Source organism: Triturus cristatus, chromosome 2_2, assembly GCF_964204655.1.
Source record: "Triturus cristatus chromosome 2_2, aTriCri1.1, whole genome shotgun sequence".
In the NCBI taxonomy this organism is placed as follows: Eukaryota; Metazoa; Chordata; class Amphibia; order Caudata; family Salamandridae; genus Triturus; species Triturus cristatus.
This window is the reverse complement of record NC_140582.1, coordinates 1,191,764,885-1,191,788,301: the sequence shown is the minus strand read 5'-3', so window position 1 is coordinate 1,191,788,301 and position 23,417 is coordinate 1,191,764,885. Positions and strand designations below refer to the sequence as shown.

General features: G+C 38.7%; 1 protein-coding gene across 2 annotated transcripts in view; it reads right to left on the bottom strand.

The window, feature by feature from the left end:
* LOC146863360 (uncharacterized) overlaps nt 1-7,978 on the bottom strand; it is a 219,433-nt gene extending 211,455 nt beyond the window's left edge. The window contains exon 1 of one of the 2 annotated variants that reach the window (XR_014978600.1): nt 7,850-7,978. Coding sequence is in view for 1 of the 2 variants with exons in the window: in XM_085643360.1 (XP_085499486.1) it covers nt 7,850-7,872 (23 nt within the window). In the remaining variant the exon portion in view is untranslated. The remainder of the gene's footprint in view (nt 1-7,849) is intronic. The other variant, XM_085643360.1, reaches the window with a different exon arrangement.
* Between the last annotated feature and the right edge of the window lie 15,439 nt (nt 7,979-23,417).

Below are 23,417 nucleotides of genomic sequence, written 5' to 3'. Positions count from 1 at the left end.
GTCTCCGGAATGTCTAATTGTTCATCCTAGACCTGAATCAGTGGTCATGCAAGCTGCCCAGAGGCGCTCTAGAAAGCCGGCCACTACATGTTACGCTCCACCAAATAAGGAGGGCAGAAAACTAGATGGCATAGGTAAACGATTTGCGGTAATGGCGTCCGCTTCAATCAAGGCATCAAATGCATTAGCCATAGTAGGCCGGTATGACAGACAAATGTGGTCTGATTTGGCGCCTTTCTATCTCACCTTCCTGACGATAAGAAGGAAGAAGCGACGCAAATTCTACAAGAAGGAGCTAGGACAGCCTCTGAAATCATTGATATGGCCATGGACATTTCAGCAGTGGCTTTTAGGCAGATAGCATGAGCTATTGCTCTCCGCAGACAAGGCTGGCTCAAAGCTACCTCTTTCCACCCGGAAATTCAAGCTAAGATTGTCGATATGCCATTCGACAGTGAAAATCTATTTGTAAAGCATATAGATGATGCTCTTCAGTGAATTAAGACCGATACAGACACAGTACGTGCTTAAGGAACATTACAACAACAGGGGTTTCAGTCCTTTCGTGGTAGAGGAGGAAAAGGCCAATACCAACAAAATCCGTCTTCTCAATCATATAGGTACCAGCCTTATCAGCAACAAGGGTCTCGCCAATACCCTAATCACCAACACTGTTGATCAACTAATGTTCCTTACCATCAACGGGTGAACAAAAGGAAGACGTCGGCTCGGGGAAAGTCGCCGGACAGTGGTAGGTGAGAGTGACATTCTCAGGGCATCATCCACCTCGTCAGGAAGCAAACCTCATCAGAACCACCACCTCTCTCAGTATTACCAACAGTGGCTGGCAATAATGTCGGACAGATGGGTGTTAGACATTATACAGCAGGGTCACACTCTAGAGTTCGTTCAAAAACCACCGGCCTGACCTCCCATTCCCAAGAAACATCAACACCTATTCTTACTAAAGAATAGGAGATCTTGAATCTCCTTATGAAAGTGGCAATAGAGGAGGTTCCTCAAAGTCATCGAGGGAAAGGATTCTACTCGCATATTTTACTAATAAAGAAAAAACAAAGTGCCAAATGGAGGCAGGTGATGGATCTAAGATGTTTGAACAAGTATATCAGAAAACAACTCTTCAGAATGCTATCGCTTCAAGAGATTATTTTAATGCTGAACAGAGGAGACTTTATGACATCGTTAGATCTCTTAGATGCGTAATTCCAAATCCCAATACACGTCAAACATCGACGTTATCTGAGGTTCGAGGTGGCGGGGTGCCACTACCAATTCAAGGTGTTTCCATTTGGTCTCCGCTCAGCACCAAGAGTGTTAACGAAGTGCATGGCCCCAGTGGTGCCTATTCTCAGGCAACAAGGACACCAGGTCTATCCTTATTTAGACGACGGGCTAGTAAAAGGACCGACATACCACTGTGCTCAAAATTGATTAAGGGCGTGTCGTCTGCTATCCAAAACCCTAGGCCTAGGAATAAATGTGGAGAAATACTCTCTGTTACCTTTACAAACTCTGAAGTTTTTAGGGGCAGTGCTGAACACAAGAGAGGCAAAGACGGTTCCGTTAGAAGAACGCATTCAGAAAATCTTAAAGTTGGGATCTTGGATTCAAGGAAGAGAGTCAGTTTCAATAAGGATGTACAATGCCATGCTAGGAATGCTCTCATCCTGCATTCCGTTAGTTCCAAACTGTCGGCTCCGCATGAAGCCACTTCAAGAACAGCTCGACCTCCAATGGATTCACTTATCACTCCACAAATAAAGAAAGCTCTGTCATGGTGGGGGGTAAGGAAGAATCTTTTTGCAGGTCTACTTTTCGAGCCTCAACCTCCCAGTTTCATAATGACAACACATGCATCCTTGCAGGGATGAAGCGCGCATCTGCAGGACCTGGAAGTTCAGGGTCACTGGAACTCGCAAAAAGCGCTGATGCACATCAATTTGCTGGAACTAAAAGCAATGTTTTTAGGTCTACAGACTTTTCTCCCCAGAATTTACAATTCCCCAGTTCTTGTGAGAACAGACAACACCACCACTATGTTTTATCTACTAAATCAAGGAGGAACAAGTTTGCAAACATTATCAGCCCAAGCTAAAATAATGTGGCAGTGGCTTCTTAAGCACAATATCACGCTACAGGTACAGCATGTCCCAGGAGTCCACAATACGTGGACAGATTCCTTAAGCAGGTCTTCAAAGCCTATGCCACGAATGGGAGCTAGATCAACATCGGATTCTCCAGATATTCCACCTATGGGGAACTCCAGGTTTGGACCTATTTGCCACACGGGAAAACAAGAAATACAAAAGGTTTGCGAGCAGATTCCCTCAAAAGGGCTCATGGAGGAATGCTCTCCAACTACGATGGACAGGAATATTTGCATATGCATTTCCACCATTCCCTGTAATTCCGAAAGTGTTGAGGTAGATGAAAGCAGAACCGTGTCACCTGATTCTCATAGCTCCGACATGGCAGAGACATTTCTGGTTTACGGAACTTCTACAAATGTCTGTATCCCCTCATATTCCATTTCGCTGGCACACGATCTAATATCTGTAAACAGGGGACAAGTGGTGCATCCTTAAATAAGCTCGCTAAATTTGTCAGATTGGAACCTCATGACCAGGAATTCCAATCCTTGAATATTCCTCAAGAATGTTGAGATATTCTGTCTCACTCAAGAGCATTTTCCTGCAATAAAAAATATGCGGCAAAGTGGAAGAGGTTTTGCCGGTGGTGTTTGGATCACTCTTTACACCCTTTGCTTTCAACACCGAATCAAATACTGACGTATATACTGTATTGAGCCAAAGCAGGTTTAGACCATTCATCTCTAAAGGTGCAACTTGCTGCAATCTCAAGATATTGCAGAAGACCGTGGCAACTATCTCTTTGGTCTGCCAGAGTAATAAAGGAGTTTATGAAGGGTCTGTTCAGGGAATTCCCTCTAATGTAGCGCCCAGCGGTAACTTGGCAGCCTAACACAGTCCTCACACAGATGATGAAGCGACCTTTTGAACCCATTCATAAGGCTGACTTGAAGTTTGTGTCATGCAAAACAGCTCTACTACTGGCTCTAACATCGGCCAGAAGAGTCAGTGAGATCCAAGCCTTTTAAAATTCTAAACCCTTTATGCAGTTCAAAAAAGACAAAGTAGTGCTGAGAACGAATTCAAAGTTCATTCCGATAGTTCCGACTTCATTCCACCTGAATGAACCTATTGTCTTACCTACATACTTCAAAGATTCAACGTCTATAGCAGAAAGGGCTCTTCACATGTTGGATGTCAGAAGATGCCTAAAATTTCACATTAAGAGGACAAAGAGTTTTCGAAAATCAAGCCAATTTCTAATCGCTTTTGCCACTCCTAGGAAGGGGTTTGCTTTATCTAGAAACAGTATATCCCAATGGATATCTTCAGCAATTGCCTTTTGCCACGAGAAGGCAGGAAGACCTCTGACTTTGAAGGTTGTGGCCCATTCGACAAGGAAGATGGCCACTTCTGCCGCATTGCTCGTGGGAGTGTCGCTCCCGGACATTTGTAGAGCAGCAACTCAGTCAAATGTCAATACATTTACCAGGCACTACTGTCTGGACACAGCATGGAAAGGAGATTCAGTGGTGGGACAGTCTGTGCTCCGTCGACTTTTCCTTTAAGGTACTCTTTTCTTTAAAGAATATGTTTGTACATGAAGCAATACATGCTATGATTGTTTTCCATAAATCGTTTATATATATACGCTGAGAGAGAGAGAGGAAGCGGCAGCAAATATGTTTGATGACAGCAAAGCTCCTACACAGGACTTCAATACCCACAATGCACCACCTAGCACCCGTAGTATCAGTCTTCGTGAAAGGATAAGGCAACTTGAAAAACTAATGAGGAGCGAACAAAGCAAGTGGTGGGAGGGCAAATCCCTCCAGAGGTATCTTGATTTTAAAAGAGTTCCAAGGGGGCTACGAATCCTTTTAGCTCCCAGCTATGAAAAACCGGACAAACCAATGATAAAGGAATGGGCAGAAACTAATCTTGAATCATCTATGAGACTGATGGTCATACTTGTCAAATATGCGGAATCTGACCGTGCAAAAATACAACTTGAAATTGACGAATTAAACACTGAGTTAAATGCAATGGGACAACAAGAAGAAGTAAAAAAACTAAAAGAAGAAATGATGAAGCGTTTAAAAAAGGAGGAAGACAAGATAAGAGAAAGAAAAGCATATAAATTCCATTGTGACCGTATGGACTATGAGTATGGCAGAGTGTTTACCTTGCCAAAAAATACGACAAATTGAAATATCCAAATATGGCAACTCAGCTCAAGGACCAGTAACAGCACAAACCGAACCAGAAAGACTAGCAGAAGCAACATCAATCTCCAGTATCAGCTCAGGACGTGAAAGCGATACAGAACTGGAATCCCGAGCACAGGCTATGTCACAGGTGCCAGCCAGTATCTCTCTTGCGGATGAGGTAGATTTTTTATGCCTCGAACGCAGGGACACTGCGACCAAGAATCAGAAACAAACAAGCAGGAATCCCACAAGAAAAAGAAGGGAGAGAAGGAAAGCAAAACAACGACGGACAGCAACAAAAACAATCACAAAGGAAACAACCCAGACGCAATTGGAGACGATAGATGAAATACAGTCATCAACTGACCAAACTGTCATTAATCTGTCCCAAATTACTCTCAATGAAGCAGAGAAGCAACTCCTAGCGCTGGGCCTTTCATACTGCCCCAAAAGCACCTTCAATTACGCATCCACAAGAATGGATATTTTCAAAAGCATACGAAAATTAAAGCTGAAGAAACACTTTCTCCCTTTGGAACAAAACAGCAGCAAAAAACAAAGTCTTGACACACAACCTCCAGGTTCTCCACCAGCAGGCCTAACACCTACGGACATACCAACACTACAGGTATTACAAGCCCTGGCAAATGAGAACGATACTTCGTCACAAGCTTGTACCCAAGCTCTATCGGTGAAGACCTGCACCCCTTTCAAACCCAGATCCACATTCAATCCGATCACTTTGAGGGACTCAATTGACATTTTCAATGAGCAGATTACAAGTGGAATAAAAAAACTAAACCATACTGTAAACAACAAAACAAATACAAATGGTGACACTAGAAAATTGCAATATCACCAACTTATGAGCAAACTCAGCAAAAATAAGGAGATAATTGTCCGAAATTCAGATAAGGGCGGAAATATTGTATTATGGAATAGAAAAGACTACATTGAAGAGGCCCTGTCACAATTAAAGGACCGGGAATGTTACACGCGATGTGATCACCAAATACTAAAAAACATGTATATAACTTCGGAATGAAGCTCATAGCCTGGAAAAACTCGGGGCTACTAACCCAAGACGAATACAAATACATGAGAAATTACAATCCCGTGACTACGGTGATGTACTTCATACCAAAAGTGCACAAAAATCCCCTGAAACCTCCAGGCCGACCAATTATATCAGCCCGCAACAGTCTCCTGGAAAAAACCTCAAGATTTGTAGACTTTTTTCTCAAACCACATGTGCAAAACCTGCCCTCGTACATCCGAGACACTAACGATTTCCTTTCAAAAATACAAGACATTGTTTGGCACAAAGAATATCTATTAATGACACTAGATGTAACATCCCTATTTACTTCAATCAACCACCAAGATGGATTGCGGGCCTTAAAACACTTTCTAGCACATAGGGGTGTTGCTTTTGAACAACATAACAACATGCTAGCCAACATGGTCGAATTTTGCTTATCTAACAATGTGTTTCTCTTCGAGAATTCTTTGTACCAACAGCAACGCGGTGTCGTGATGGGGGCCAGTTTCTCTCCCAGCTATGCATGTATACATATGGGTTGGTGGGAGGAACTGGTCCTTACAAGACAATATACTGTACAATTGAGTAACAATGTTGTCAAATGGGTCAGATATATTGACGCTTATAATATGGCGAGGTAACACCAGTGACGCAAATGTGTTTGTAGAAAGCTTGAATCAGAATAACCTAAATCTCAAGTTTACAGCAGACATTAGTCCAGTATCGGTTAATTTCTTAGACGTGCAGATCTACATAAAGGAAGGCCAGATCCACACGACATTGCACAGAAAACCAACAGCAGGCAATTCGATACTGCATGCCAGTAGTGCACACCCGCAGCACCTCATACAAAGTATACCTTTTGGGGAGATGCTGCGCTTAAAACGCATATGCAGTAACCCCATTGATCTCAAACAAGCGCAGACAGATAGCCAAAACAGATTTCTAGCCAGAGGATACTCTCCAAAAACTATTGCAAATGCTATCAAAAAATTTAATGATCTAGACAGAGTAACTCTTCTCCAAACCAATGAAAAACCAAAAAAGATGGAAGATATTTTTAGATTCATCTTGAATTTTAGCAAACAAGGAAAAATTCTGAAGAATCTAATCAACAGGAATTAGCCAATTCTATTAGGAGATCCAGTCATTGGTCATTTACTCCCCAAGAGGGCCTCCATTACATTCAGCAGAGCTCCATCTATGCGGGACTCGTTGGTCAGAAACGATTTGGAGAACATAACTCAGGGCACTTGGCTCAGTCAAAGAAAGGGATTCTATAGATGCAAATCCTGCAAAGCTTGCCAACAAGGCATTACCACCATTGCATTCAAAATACCATTCAACAATGTTGAAATCCCAATTACCAAGTACCTAACTTGCAAAACGGATCATGCCGTCTATGTGTTGGAGTGCCCCTGTGGACTCAGATATGTAGGAAGTACAATCCTTAAGGGACACAAGAGGGTACTTCAACACATAAGAGCAATTAAAAATCTTGATCCATCATACCCAGTTGCAAGACATTTTGAGGAACAACACAAATCAGATCCCACTCTACTAAAATATTTTTTGATAGACAGCATTCCACACAAGAAAAGAGGAGGTGACCAAGTGAGAGCCCTCAGACAACTTGAGACCAGATATATCTTAAATTTAGATACCAAGTCTCTTAATGGTCTCAATCAAACGGAGGATCTATACACCTGTCTCTAAGCTTCTGCCGTTCTGTCCCTTCGTCACAACATGTCCAAAAAATCTAGGTTCAACAAAAAAACTTTGCTATAGGGCAATTTGAAAATAAATTTTTTTTTTCTCCACCCAACGTCAGGGAATCATGAGATGAAAATAGTATATGATAGAACATTATGTTCTTATACTAGATTTCCCAAGGCCACACTGTGTATATATTTTATCTATTCACATACACATCGGGTTTTTAGTACACACATTTTTAAGAAATTTTGGGAATAACAAAAAGTTTTAGCACTATGCACTTTAAATATATTTGCACTTGCACTATTTTACATGCAATTAGCGAGGAGAATGTTGGTAGGCACGGTTTCAAAAATGTTGCAACAAATCCATTGAAAACGTTTAGATGATGTTCTTCTATTTTAGACATAAACTACAACAAGGTATTCATACCTGGACGCTGCTTTGGTATTTTTCCAATCCTGTTTTTAGCAAATCAGTGATATATATATTTTTTTAATCTTATTTATTATAATGAGGTTGATTTTAAACATATCTGATTCGCAGGAAAACACACATATATACATATTTTTATCAATGTATACTAATTGATTTGTTTTTATAAATATTCTATCGAGTATTGTGAAACAATTTTTGTTATTTGCACATTGAACCAGTCATGAGATGAAACAAAAACCAACTTCAAATGTTTCTTCCATGTCTATGACCCAACGAAACCTTGCATGCATGTCACTTTAAGAAAATGCTAAAAAAATGTAATTTAAAGATACCTCGTGATGTATGAGCGCGTCATGTGATCAAGGTCCTTCAGGGATCGAAACGCGTCATGCTGGTCGCGGAAAGCTGTGGCTGAATAAATCTTAACAGCAATACGAACTCTGTGGTCTGCGCTCTGTTCTTTGGCAGAAAAAATGACAGCTGCTTACGGAGATAAAATGGCATATATATATATATATATATATTCACTGAAAAACCCATAGGTTTCAGGCACGTTATATTTAAAAATTAGCATTTAAAACACCTTAGAGATTCACTGAAAAAACCATAGGTTTTAGGGACAGTTATAGTTAGCTGGACATTTCACTCGTACAAAACCTGTGAAATTCCCCCGTTATAGTTAGTTCAGCTAACTATAACTTGCGCCCCCGCAATGCACTGCTGATGACGTCACATATTACATCACTCATGACATGGTCACTGACATCACTCATGACATCACTGATGACATCATTGATGACATCATCCAGTGACTCTGTGTTTCTGTGAAGTTTAAATATGTTTAATATATATATAGGGAAAGGCGTACTGAAGAATGAGTGGGTGTATAAGTGTCTGAATGGATGATTTAGTAGGTGCGTGACTGACTCTATAAGTGAGTGATTAAATGTATCCTACTGAATGCCTGTTGTGCGCATAACTGTATAGGTGAGTAAATGGGAGTGTGATTATTTGCATGACTGACTAGGTGTGTGAGTACCTTTATGGATGTGTCGTGGTGTGTGAGTTTCTATATAGGTGTATGAGTGCATATGATAGTCCTGTACCGAGTGACCATAAGTATGAGTGACTGTACGGGTGAGTGAGTGGATGTGTGTGTAGACCTAAGAATCAGTGAGTGGGTATGTAGATATTGGTGTTGGGGTGTCTATGGTTTTGAGAATGGCAGTCTGTAATTTAGAGTGGGTGTATATAAAGTTATATTAGGGTGTTAGAAGATGCATGAAATTATCACATGGACATATACTGTAATATATATATATATATATATATATATATATATATATATATATATATATATATATATATATATATATATTACCTACTGGCGGTCGCCAGTAGGTAGTTATAGTTAGGACCACGTTTCCATAGGAAAACCTCAACATTCTATTTTGAATAACTTTGGCGCCGGTTGACGAATCCTCGCGAATTTCTCAAAATAGGTGGGGCGCTACGCTCCGCTCCTACCCTGAAAGTCTCGGGGGGATCCGTCAAGCGGGGGCTGAGATAAAAGGGGGGTCCCAAAACGCGTTTTTCCCATGTATCAGCGGAGCTGGAATGATTAGCATAAAATTTGAACGGGGATGAACTCTGCCTGTGCCCCTGTGATTTTAATCATATTGGATTGAATGGACTGCCTGCAGCCCACTTGGGATTTATTTTACGAACTACCAGTCCCAAATGCTTTAGCGCTGTATTACTCACCTGAGTGGGATTGTGTCACTGTAATAAAGGAGGGACAAACGCTGATGTTCGTGTAGCTGGCAGTCATTCAATTGCAGAAAGCCTTTGAGAAAGGGAGTTGTCCTGAAACGCATCAGGCTCTGCTGATGCTGGGAGCATGGGTTTCTTTCCTAATCTGGAGTTTGCTTACAGTGAATGCGTCCTGCCTTGGGGTATTTGAGGAACTGAATATATAGATATTGGAGTCATCAGACTTTGAAATGCGTTGGGATGCAGTATGTAACCCTGGACTGTGCAAGCTGTTTAGAAATAAATTCATGGTGTGAACCACCCTGCTGCTGGCCCGTTCTTATCTCAGGGCAACGTGTGATGGATTTAATTGCGGTAGTCCGGCCGCAGAGAACTGGCCACTACTTGTAAAGTGGGGCCTGTCGACGGAAAGCAACTTCACATCGATGTAAAGACGCAGCTGAGAAAAACAAAATTAACAGCCATCTCGGCCCGGGGGCCCACTTGGGTGTTTTATGGACTTTTTATTTGCACATTGATTACGGACCCCACTGGGGGAATATTGAGCCCGTTATTATGACTACAAGCACCAGCATGCCTTTCATGGAGCCAACCTGGGGGTAATTTGTTAGCGCATGCGTTTAAAGGCTTGGGGCAGCGATATTCCGTTTCATTGTGTTTTTCCCCCGAAGAAGGAGTCATCCGACTTTGAAACGCGCTGGGATGCTGTATGTAACCCTGGACTGTGCAAGCTGTTTAGAAATAAATTCATGGTGTGAACCACCCTGCTGCTGGCCCGTTCTTACCTCAGGGCAACGTGTGATGGATATATATGTATATATATATATATATATATATATATATATATATATATATATATTCCTACTGGCGGTCGCCAGTAGGTAGTTATAGTTAGGACCACGTTTCCATAGGAAAACCTCAACATTCTATTTTGAATAACTTTGGCGCCGGTCGGCGAATCCTCGCGAATTTCTCAAAATAGGTGGGGCGCTACGCTCTGCTCCTACCCTGAAAGTCTCGGGGGGATCCGTCAAGCGGGGGCTGAGATAAAAGGGGGTCCCAAAACGCGTTTTTCCCATGCATTTTTCCATAGGACCTTTAGAACGAGCTACAGCCCGAACGGCTGAACAGAATTACTCAAAATTTGGCAGAGAGGTAGTCCCTAGGTCAAGGAAGTGCCTTTTGTAGGTTTGGTGTAAATCTGTTCAGTAGATTCTGAGAAAATAGCCTTTAAATCAATATATATATCTGAGCCCGCTTACGGTACGCTTACCGTACGCTTACGGTAAGCGTACGGTGGCGTGCGCGAGCGCGATTCTGATTGGCTCTTAGATCTTAGTAAACATTCGAATCGGCCGAAACCAGGAAGCGGCGGCCGCCATTTTCTGTGTTTCACTCTGAAAAAAAAAGAGTGAAAACAAGAAAAGGGGGCAATGAGGAGAGTTACAGACCCCCTTACATTTGTGAGGGGGTCAAAGAAGGACTGTAAAGTACAAAACAAACATTTATTGATTTTTTAAAAAAATCACGGGGTACGCGTACGGTAAGCTTACGGTAAGCGTACGGAAGAAACATGGCGTGCGCGAAGGAGATTCTGATTGGCCCATAGATCTTAGTAAACATTCGAATCGGCCGAAACCAGGAAGCGGCGGCCGCCATTTTGTGTGTTTCACTCAGAAAAAAAACAGAGAAAACAAGGAAAGGGGGCAATGAGGAGAGTTACAGACCCCCTAACATTTGTAAGGGGGTCAAAGAAGGACAGAAAAGTACAAAAAAAACATTTATTGATTTTAAAAAAAATCACGGGGACGCGTACCGTAAGCTTACGGTAAGCGTACGGTAAAAAAAATAAAAATAAATAAATGAAAAGCAGATTTAAGAGTTTAGAAATTAGGGAGCTCTAAAAAGAGCTGTTGTGTTTATGAAGTCATTTTTTTAGTGGTACCTACAAGTAAGTACCGATGCAGAGTCTAAGGTTCAAGAGGAAGACTCTGTTCCCTTCATCATTGAAGTGCACACCATCTCCTCTATAAATGTCTTGCATGTCATAACGCAAGTTGTTGTGGTAAATGGCACCCATACCATAGTCACGGAGGAAAGCAGAAACAGATTTGTTGACGTGCTTTCTTGCTTTGTCAATCTGCGGACAGAAATGATTGGACCAGTTCCATTTTTGCCTTTGGCATATGTTGGAAAACACAAAGGCAGTTTTAGGGAAAAGTGTAAACAGTTGTGCAAAGGTGTCCTTCATAAGCATTTCCAGACCTACCCCAGTCAAAGTGCCTAGGTCATTGCCACCACAGTGCACTATTATGAGGTCAGGGTGTTGGATTTGAATGAAGGATTTCACCAATGGCATCAATTGGTGCCACTTTAACCCTCTCTGACCAATCCATTTAATGTCTACATTTGGCAAAGCAAGGTCTCTCACCATACCTGTTTTCTCTGCAAACTTTTCACTCCAGAAGACATAGCTGTGCCCTACAATCCACACTGTGAACATCTTCAAAGGAGAACTGGATGCACTCAGGAGGTGTCTTTCAGTAGAATGGCAATATGAAAAGAAAGACAGTTTGGAAATGGAGGCATACATATTTTTTTCAAAACAAAAAGAACTGATTGGCTGTTTCATACCATTCTAGAATAAAAACTAGGCTGTATGTGTAAATTAATAGAAGCATGTTTTGTATTGGTACAGAAAAATGTGTAACCAAAGAACAGTACTATGGATTTGCTGTAAGGTTTGAAAAGTCAAGCACTCTTGCTCTGTGGAATTGAAACATTGTGTGTCGAACTTCTGACCTAACTCAACACAGCAGTGTTCCATGAGCTGTTGCTATGGTAGCAGGCAGAAGTCAAGTTGGGGGAAGGGTACTAGGCAGAAGTCAAGTTGGGGGAAGGGTACTTTTGGAAAAGGGTTGGTTTTCAACCAATAGAAATGTGTGATTACATTTGAAAAAAAGGGGGAAGGACTGAGATTTGAAACTTACATGTATATGTGTGGAAAAATAGAGGGAAAGTTTGCCATTATCTGGTTCTGCTGAGAGGAGAGAGGTGAACACAACAGAGATCCTGGCTCTGATAATCTGCTGTTTGAGTGTCACATTTCTTTCACAACTAACTAATTTTAAAGGTGAGTTTACAGTTTGAGAGGGGATGTATGTGGTAACTTAAGAAATGAATAATAGAAATGGGAATTGTTTTTGTTGTAGTTACACATGGTGGTTTCATAATGTGTCAGTCTGTAAAAGTGATTTACACTTGCCCCGAAAAAAAAAAGAGCAGTAAGTGTGCTTTCAAATTGGCAAAGAAATTTCGTTTTGGGACTAATGTGAAAACATGACTCTGTGTGCATAGAAGAATTATAGGCAGAGATTTATTGCGTCTTGCTCTGGTGATTTCACAGTTGCATTAGATGGAAAGGGGGAGCGAATTTTTGGGGGAAGAAGCAGAGTCTTAGCACACACTCATGTGCTTGCCATGTATAGTCACGCACAGTATTTAGAAGCGAGTGGGGTTTTCAGGTTTAAGTCTGTAATGCAAATACATTCAATCATCACTAAGGCTGGTTGCCCTTGCTGGAGTGTAGGCAGTCACAGAGAATACACATGGTTGTGGTCTGAAAAAACAGCTTGGACATGTGCATTTAAATAAATCAAAAAAAGTGGTTTCATAATGTGTCAGTCTGTAAAAGTGATTTCCAATTGTAAAAAGTGATTTTCACTTGCCCCGAAAAAAAAAGAGCAGTAAGTGTGCTTTCAAAATGGCAAAGAAATTTCGTTTTGGGACTAATGTGAAAACATGACTCTGTGTGCATAGAGGAATTATAGGCAGAGATTTATTGCGTCTTGCTCTGGTGATTTCACAGTTGCATTAGATGGAAAGGGGGAGCAAATTTTTGGGGGAAGAAGCAGAGTCTTAGCACACACCCATGTGCTTGCCATGTATAGTCATGCACAGTGTTTAGAAGCGAGTGGGGTTTTCAGGTTTAAGTCTGTAATGCAAATACATTCAGCATCACTAAGGCTGGTTGCCCTTGCTGGAGTGTAGGCAGTCACAGAGAATACACATGGTGGTGGTCTGAAAAAACAGCTTGGACATGTGCAATTAAATAAATTAAAAAAAAAGGTTTCATAATGTGTCAGTCTGTAAAAGTGATTTTCACTTGCCCCGAAAAAAAAAAGAGCAGTAAGTGTGCTTTAAAAATGGCAAAGAAATTTCGTTTTGGGGCTAATGTGAAAACATGACTCTGTGTGCATAGAGGAATTATAGGCAGAGATTTATTGCGTCTTGCTCTGGTGATTTCACAGTTGCATTAGATGGAAAGGGGGAGCGAATTTTTGGGGGAAGAAGCAGAGTCTTAGCACACACCCATGTGCTTGCCATGTATAGTCATGCACAGTATTTAGAAGCGAGTGGGGTTTTAAGGTTTAAGTCTGTAATGCAAATACATTCAGCATCACTAAGGCTGGTTGCCCTTGCTGGAGTGTAGGCAGTCACAGAGAATACACATGGTGGTGGTCTGAAAAAACAGCTTGGACATGTGCATTTAAATAAATCAAAAAAAGTGGTTTCATAATGTGTCAGTCTGTAAAAGTGATTTCCAATTGTAAAAAGTGATTTTCACTTGGCCCGAAAAAAAAAGAGCAGTAAGTGTGCTTTAAAAATGGCAAAGATATTTCGTTTTGGGACTAATGTGAAAACATGACTCTGTGTGCATAGAGGAATTATAGGCAGAGATTTATTGCGTCTTGCTCTGGTGATTTCACAGTTGCATTAGATGGAAAGGGGGAGCAAATTTTTGGGGGAAGAAGCAGAGTCTTAGCACACACCCATGTGCTTGCCATGTATAGTCATGCACAGTATTTAGAAGCGAGTGGGGTTTTCAGGTTTAAGTCTGTAATGCAAATACATTCAGCATCACTAAGGCTGGTTGCCCTTGCTGGAGTGTAGGCAGTCACAGAGAATACACATGGTGGTGGTCTGAAAAAACAGCTTGGACATGTGCATTTAAATAAATCAAAAAAAGTGGTTTTATAATGTGTCAGTCTGTAAAAGTGATTTCCAATTGTAAAAAGTGATTTTCACTTGGCCCGAAAAAAAAAGAGCAGTAAGTGTGCTTTCAAAATGGCAAAGAAATTTCGTTTTGGGACTAATGTGAAAAAATGACTCTGTGTGTATAGAGGAATTATAGGCAGAGATTTATTGCGTCTTGCTCTGGTGATTTCACAGTTGCATTAGATGGAAAGGGGGAGCGAATTTTTGGGGGAAGAAGCAGAGTCTTAGCACACACCCATGTGCTTGCCATGTATAGTCATGCACAGTATTTAGAAGCGAGTGGGGTTTTCAGGTTTAAGTCTGTAATGCAAATACATTCAGCATCACTAAGGCTGGTTGCCCTTGCTGGAGTGTAGGCAGTCACAGAGAATACACATGGTGGTGGTCTGAAAAAACAGCTTGGACATGTGCATTTAAATAAATCAAAAAAAGTGGTTTTATAATGTGTCAGTCTGTAAAAGTGATTTCCAATTGTAAAAAGTGATTTTCACTTGGCCCGAAAAAAAAAGAGCAGTAAGTGTGCTTTCAAAATGGCAAAGAAATTTCGTTTTGGGACTAATGTGAAAAAATGACTCTGTGTGTATAGAGGAATTATAGGCAGAGATTTATTGCGTCTTGCTCTGGTGATTTCACAGTTGCATTAGATGGAAAGGGGGAGCGAATTTTTGGGGGAAGAAGCAGAGTCTTAGCACACACCCATGTGCTTGCCATGTATAGTCATGCACAGTATTTACAAGCGAGTGGGGTTTTTAGGTTTAAGTCTGTAATGCAAATACATTCAGCATCACTAAGGCTGGTTGCCCTTGCTGGAGTGTAGGCAGTCACCGCGAATACACATGGTGGTGGTCTGAAAAAAACAGCTTGGACAAGTGCACTTAAATAAATAAAAAAAAAAGGTTTCATAATGTGTCAGTCTGTAAAAGTGATTTTCACTTGCCCCGAAAAAAAAAGAGCAGTAAGTGTGCTTTAAAAATGGCAAAGAAATTTCGTTTTGGGACTAATGTGAAAACATGACTCTGTGTGCATAGAGGAATTATAGGCAGAGATTTATTGCGTCTTGCTCTGGTGATTTCACAGTTGCATTAGATGGAAAGGGGGAGTGAATTTTTGGGGGAAGAAGCAGAGTCTTAGCACACACCCATGTGCTTGCCGTGTATAGTCATGCACAGTATTTAGAAGCGAGTGGGGTTTTCAGGTTTCAGTCTGTAATGCAAATACATTGAGCTTCACTAAGGCTGGTTGCCCTTGCTGGAGTGTAGCACTCTGGACATGGGCTTTTTAAAAAATCTGAAAAGTGGTTTCATAATGTGACAGTTTGTAAAAGAGATTTTCACTTGCCCAAAAAAAAGAGCAGTTTGTGTGCATTCAAATTGGCAAAGACATTTTGTTTTGTGACTATTGTGAAAAGAAATGTAGTAATATATTTAAATACAATAAAGGATTTTTTTTTAGTTTTTTTCAGGTATTGCTGAAGAACAGTGAACAAAATTTAAGATGCCTACAAAATCTCGAGTTCAAAAAACGCTAAAAAAAAAACTATATTTGAAGACAACTGGAGGACCAAAGTTAGTAGAAGATGCTCATGTTGGGAAAAAGAAAAAATCTTCTGGTAAGCAGAAAAAAGAATTTCTTAAAAAAATATTCAAAACAAAGAAAAATGTACAAAATGTCTGTCCAGGGAAGAATGTAACAATACGAAGAGAACAGCAAAAAATTGAGAATTTAGTTAATGCAAATATACCTTCTGCAACTGAAAAGTTTTACATAAACAGAAAAACAGCGTTTAAAGAGATACGTAGAAAAATGTTTCAGAGAAGAGTTATGTCCAATTTGATAAAGGATGTGAAGAAATATAAGCAAAAGGCAAAATATTACAAGAGAAAAAAAGAAATTGAAGCCATTGCAGCAAAAGCATTAGAATTAAAAAGGAAACTATTCATATTAATTTTGAATAGGATGCGTACATTAGATAAAATGGTTAATGTACTGAAATCACAAAGCAAAAGCAAAAGAGTAGTGAACAGAACAAACTTTTGTAAAGTGTTTTTAGGAAAGTGGATGCATAGTTCAAGTAGTGAACCTTTTTTTAATGAAGAGAGCTATTTTCAAAGTAATAGTTTGCTGCATGCAGTTGACACCAGAGGTCGTTCATACGAAGTAAAAAATGGTTGCATAATGGAGAAGGAGATAATGGTTCCAAGAGATGAGGTACAAGTGATGGCAGATGAGGCAATGGGGAGACGTCCTAAAGCCCCAGTGTACACTTGGAATTGTAGTAGTATTTGCACTGTGCGTCAGGAATCTATTGACAGATTTTGAGAGTTTCTAAGAGAATATAGTAAAAAAAGTGTAAAACAGAAGATTAAGGTGCTTCAAAGTCTGGATCCATGCAGAGTGAGAGAGAATACTGGTTTGCAGGGTCATTCTCTGGCTTGTCTATCTAGAAAAGTGTGCAATAGTGTTTTCCATCATTTTAGGATGCTGGCTGTTCATCATACTGAAATGAGAAAGTTTGTGAGACAGTTGTATTTTGCCAAAAGTCCAGCAATAAAGTTAAATGAATTGAATAGGGCTCTGTTCCGAGGAACGGTATCAGATGTAGAGAAGGTTGTTGATGAAATTCAGTTTTGTTACTTTGGTCCTGAACAAAACAGTGCAGAGAAGGACACAGTAAATGAGGAAGAAGTGGAAGAGAATGTAGAACCTTCTGTAAGTAAGACATTTAATGATCACATAACAAAATTTGCAATAGTCTCTAATGAAAGACCAAATGTTACTTGTATTTGTTGCCGCAGAACTCATTATAGAAAACAAACTAGGAATGTTGATCTCTACAGAAAGAGTGAAAATGAAGATAATTATAAGTGGATGGATTTTGCCACATATATATTTCTTGAAAATTGTTTTGAATTGGGTGAAGATCAGCGTATTTGTAAATACTGTTACAACAAGTTAGAGGAAAATAGAATGCCGACCAGAGCTGTACATAATAATTTAGAATTGGATGCTATTCCTGCTGAACTTTCTGAATTAAATACATATGAGTCTATACTCATTCAATGTGTTCATCCGTTCCAGACCATAGTACGTATGGAGCCCAAAACTGGTAAATTACCTCCTTCAGATTTACTGAGAGATTTAAAAGGTAGAGTGGTGTATTTGCCCTTGGATTTGAAAAAAAATATGGAAACTATTGATGCGGATACTTTGGAAACTGAACCATTAATTATTCTGGTTAATGGTGTACCTACAAAGAATAAGAAGATTTGGCAGGAGCTGGTAGATGTGCGGAAAGTACAAAGAGCAAATTTGTATTTGAAAAAAAATAACAAATGGTATGAATCAATTTATATAGAAGAAGAAGAAGAAGACGAAGATTTTCAAGAAGACACAGAAACACCAACTGGACAAATTGAAAAAGTGGACAAGACAAAGGAAGAAGAAATTTATGAACATTTTAGCATACATCCTCTTCATTCGAAAGAAGTTATGGGAGACAATATTGATCTCTTTCAGATGAAGAAAGCAAAAGGAACTCCCGTGAGTGTATGGGAGGAGAGCTTGGAAGCTCGATGTTTTCCCCAGCTGTTTCCTACGGGAAAAGGAGGACGATACGATGAACGTCCAGAACAGATTCCAGCTTCAGAGTATCGGACTACAAGACTATATGCTGAAGATCCCAGATTTCGACAAAGTATTCCTTATTTGTTTCATCTTTTATTTGAAAGCGACTTGTCTGCACTGTCTTATGCAGTAAATCACATTTTAAAAAGTGGAGTACATTTACAAAATGTGTCTGCTAAGGATTTTATGGAGAAAGTGCAGCACCGAGATGATCATTTGGAAACACAACTGATCAATCTGATGGCTTGTCAGCGTGGGACAAATGAATATTGGTACCGACGCCATGGTGAACTAAAATGCATGTTACGCAATTTAGGAACACCAACATGGTTCCTTACCCTAAGCTGTGCCGAGTACGCTTGGGATGATTTACTGGATTTTCTACGAGAGGCCAATTCAAACATTAAAAACATCGAATACAAGACAGCAGGAGAACTGTGCTCATTGGATCCGGTTAATGTTTGCAGATATTTCAATCATAGATTTGAGGCTATGATGTCCTTCATCTGCAATAAAAAAAATCCACCCCTTGGAGAAGTAGTGGATTTCTTTTGGAGAAAAGAGTACCAGGCAAGAGGTGCTCCTCATATTCATATGCTGTTGTGGATCAAGGATGCCCCAAAGTTTGGAACAGATACTGATGAAGCAGTGTTATCTTACATTGAAGAATATGCAACATGTGGTATACCAAAAAGCACAGAAGAGAACAAGTTAAAGGAGCAAGTTTTACGTTTCCAAAGTCATCGGTGTGGAAAATACTGTCGACGGAAATACAAGAGCAAAGAAAAATACTATACTAAATGTCGATTTGGATTTCCTAGACCTGTTCTTTCAAATGGAAGAGTAAACAGTTTTATGTCAGCTGTGAGACATACTATCACAAGAAAATCACCTAAGAATACCTACAACCTTAAAAGAAAAGAAGAATCAAAAAATATAAATGACTACAACCCAGTCATTTTATCCATGTGGAACGCTAACATGGATATACAGTATGTAGCTGACAATTCCATTGCTGTTGCACGATATGTAACGTCTTACATTACGAAATCAGAAAAAACAGAATTGAAGGAAATGTGGGAAGAGATTTCTCACGAGAAGACTGTCAGTAAGAAGCTGTACAGTTTCAGTTTGAAGATGTTATCGCATCGAGAAATTGGATCCTACGAATGTTCAGATAGGTTATCTTCTGCAAGTCTCTACTCGAAGTCAAGAAGAATAATTTGGGCAAGTTTAGGCCTTGCAGCAATGAGAAATCGGGTACTGAAATCTGTTGGAGAAATTGAATATTTGGCTGAGAATGACCCAGAAAGTACAGATATATTGAAAACAAACATGTTGGACACATATTATCCCAAGAGAAGTCATCATCTGGAGAACATGTGTCTCTATGAAGTGTTGCAGAACTACATTTATTCACGGAAAGCTGCAGAAGACATTAATAATGGAAAATATAAAGTTGTTGGTGAAGAAGGATGTTTGGTGAAGCAAACCAAAGGAAGTTTGATAAATCACCGGAAGCTGAGTTGCGACACTACCGACAAGAAAGAATTTTACTACTTGGCTCTTTTACAGTTGTTTAAACCATGGCGTACAGAGGATGAACTACTGGGAGAATTTCAAAGCTATGAGGATTCATTTAATGCTTGCAAAGACAGCATACAATGCAATACATTCACAACTTATCTGCAAATGTTAAATGAAGAAATTGAACAGGAAACTACAATTGCAGCAGAAATAGCTAGAGACAGTTCTCAGGACAGCCAAAGTTCAGGAACACACAGTCAAGATCCCCTAGGACAACCAATCGTTGAAAATGAAGCATCAATAGCCATGAATGAAGTGGAAACAGCTATGAATCAAGCTCAAGAAGAATTTATAGACTTAGAAAATTTGGAAAGACAACTGAATCAAGAGCAGCAACAAATTTATGAAGAGATCAAAAACAAAATTGATCACGGATTTCTACATGTAAAAAAAGAGTGCTCATGCACATCATTTCATCCAATCAGGATGTATGTAAGCGGAGAAGCTGGCACTGGAAAAAGTTTCCTAATTAAAGTCATCAGAAGCTACCTAAAGCAAAAAACGGATTCTACTTTGTCTTGTGTGGTTACTGCTCCAACTGGGTTAGCAGCATATAACATAAAAGGAATCACCTTACATCGTTTGCTAATGTTACCAGTGGAGCATGAGAACAAAATACAATTCAACAAGCTAACTGGAGAAGCATCCTTGGAAGTTTCACGAGTATTGAAGAAGATGCAAGTTCTCATTATTGATGAGGTGAGCATGGTATCGAACTTAATGCTTGCCTTTGTGCATTTAAGAATGCAGCAAATTTTGAAGACAGACTATGACGTGTTATTTGGTGGAAAACACGTCATAGTTTTTGGAGATCTTTTGCAACTTACTCCAGTTAAAGGACAACCAGTGTTTAATACTGTGACACATGAAGACACGAAGAAGTCATTGGGAAGTATCGGTAATACAAATATTTGGTCCTTCTTTGAGTACAAGGAACTTACAACTAATATGAGGCAAGCAAACGATGAAGAATATGGAAGTATTCTGAAAGATATCAGGATTGGACTACTCACAGAAGCTGGCAAAAAAGCATTACAGACTCGGCTGCTACATAATTTATTTCCAAAGGAAGAAATAGTTGCAGAGAAGATATACAAGAACATTGCAGAAAACAAAAGTGTCATCTGCTTAATGCCTACTCTACGTGAATGCTCAATATTCAATGAGGAGCTTTTGAAATTGGAAAAGGAAGAGATCAGGAAATTGGAAGCAGTGGACAAAATTGAGGATGGAAGAATTACTGTCACAGTAACAGGCAAACTGAAAAATAAATTGGACTCACTAGAGAAGAACATCTCCAAAACAGCTGGATTAGAAAAAAATCTATATGTTTGCATGAACTGTAGAGTGTTTTTAAGGAGAAATTTGGATGTTGAGAAAGGTTTAGTTAATGGAGCGATGGGAAGAGTTGTGGGTTTTATTAATTATCAGAAAAAAGAAGGAATTGAATGTTTAAAAATAAAATTTGATCAGATAGATGAAGTAAAAGATATTTGTCGTTGTACAGTTCGTTTTATGCTTGTGAAAGACTTATATGTACGTAGGAAGCAGTTTCCGTTTTCTCTAGCATATGCTGTAACTATTCACAAGTCTCAAGGATTGACTGTAGATTGTGCATTTGTGAACATTGGTTCAACTGTGTTCAAAGAAGGTATGGCATATGTTGCTTTGTCACGAGTCAAAACATTATCAGGTTTATTCATGATAGACTTTGAAGAATCAAAAGTTAGTGCTGATACAAATTGTGTAAAGGAGTATAATAGATTAAGAAGAAGCTATGCTCCTCATTTGGGTCAGTATCCTGTGTTGGAGAAACGTGTAGTTTCTCGTAAAAGAAAAAATGAGAATATCTGTAGTGAAGATGTAGAGAAGAGGAAAAAAAAGAGGAGTGATGTAATTGCAAGCAAAAAGAAAAAGGAAAATGAAGAACAGGTTGTAGGATGTCATTTTGAAAATAGCTCTGGTGTCAACTGCTACGCAAATGTAGTGCTGAATGTTGCATTTTATCTGGAAAGTTTGCAAGAGCAGATAATAGTAAATCAGGGAAAAAGATTCTGTTCAGAGCTGAGTCTCCTTTTTCAAAAGCTGAGTAAAGATAAAACTCAAATAGAAAGTGCTACTGACATTAGAAAACTTTTAGATGTATGTTCAGGACGAACACAGTTTTCTCAAAATGAACAGCAAGATGCACATGAATTTTTGATGTATTTTCTTCAGGTAGTGGAAGAAGAAGGAGTTCCCATTGACATTTTTTTTGGTCTCTCTTATAAATGGGAACATAGTTGTGATAATTGTTATAATATATGTGGCTCTATTGTTGATAATGAAAGGTTTATTTATTTGACATTGCCAGAGAGTAAAACAGTCACTTTTGCAAAATTAGTTAAAGATGCTAATCATAGCATGAAATGTGGTGAGTGTAATTCTGACATGTTTTCAACATTAATTTTAAAGGAATACGGACAGTATGTAATTTTAATGATGCAACGATGTAGAGCTGATGGTTCAAAATTGGATACTTTAATAAAGAAGTTTATAGGACAGCAATTATCAATTTCAGGAAAAACTTTTGTAACTGTTGCAATAATTTTCCATGATGGACCTACTGTTACTTCTGGACATTACACAGTTTATCTAAAATGTGAAAAAGGCTGGACACTGTGTAATGATTCCCAATTGATTTTCAAACAACGTTTGCCTTTTGATTTAGCAAATTCCTATCTAATCTTCCTGAAACCTAAATTTTAGAGAGACTTGGCAAGATCTGGACAAAATAATTTTACCATTTTACTGGATTACCATTGCAATTTTGTAAAAAAAAGATTTTTAAAATTATCATTTGGCCTAATGGAAAGATAACCAATTGTAATGTGGACTTTTTTAATTTTTAATGCAATTTTGAAAAACCAATAATTTAGAGATTATCGGTAACTTCTGCACATTTTAAATTTTGGAATGTTATTGGACTGCCATTGGAAATTTTTTCAAAAATGATTTAAAAAATTACTATTTGGCCATGTGGAAAAGTAACCAATTCTATTGTGGACTAAATGAATTATTCAAAAAATTTTCGTGAACCAAAATGTTACAGAGAATCGGTGAGATCTGGACAAATTAAACATTAGAATTTTATTGGATTTCCGTTGGAAATTTATTCCAAAAAAAAAATTAAAATTACTATTTGGCCTAAAGGAAATGAAATCAGATGTATTTTGGAGTTATTTGAGATATAATATTGTGATTATAGTTCTGAAACAAACATATCAGACGGTATTTAAAACAAATAAGTATTGGTATTAGATGATATTTTTTTACAATATTATGCATTTCTATAATGTTAAGTTTAATTAAAAAAAGAATCAGGGCTTTTTTAATACAATCTTTGTGATTGGTATTTTTTTTTGCCCGCTGTAAAATGATGAATGCAATTGCTTTCACAATTTATAGTGAAATGCAATATATTCTGAAAACAGCAAAAATAAGGCAAAAAGATTTTTTGGTAAAAAATGTAAATATGTGTACTGTATTATAAAATGTTTAAAAAATATTAATACTTTTTTCTTTTTTTCCAGATAGATATAGAAAATTTTCGAAAACTACAAACATTTTTAAAACTATTTTTTATAAAAAGAAATGAATAAATATTTTTTCAGTGAGTATGGTAAGTCAATAATAATAATTGTAGTCTCTCAAGGACAATGTAATGTGATAAATGATTTTTAGTGTTTTTTTTAAAAAAAAAAAAAAAAGTACGCGCACCGTACGCGTACGGTAAAAAAAAATAAAAAAAAGTTTTTAAAAACATATGTAAAAAAAAGATGAAAGATAAGGTTGGCTCTTAAAAGAACCGTTGTGTTC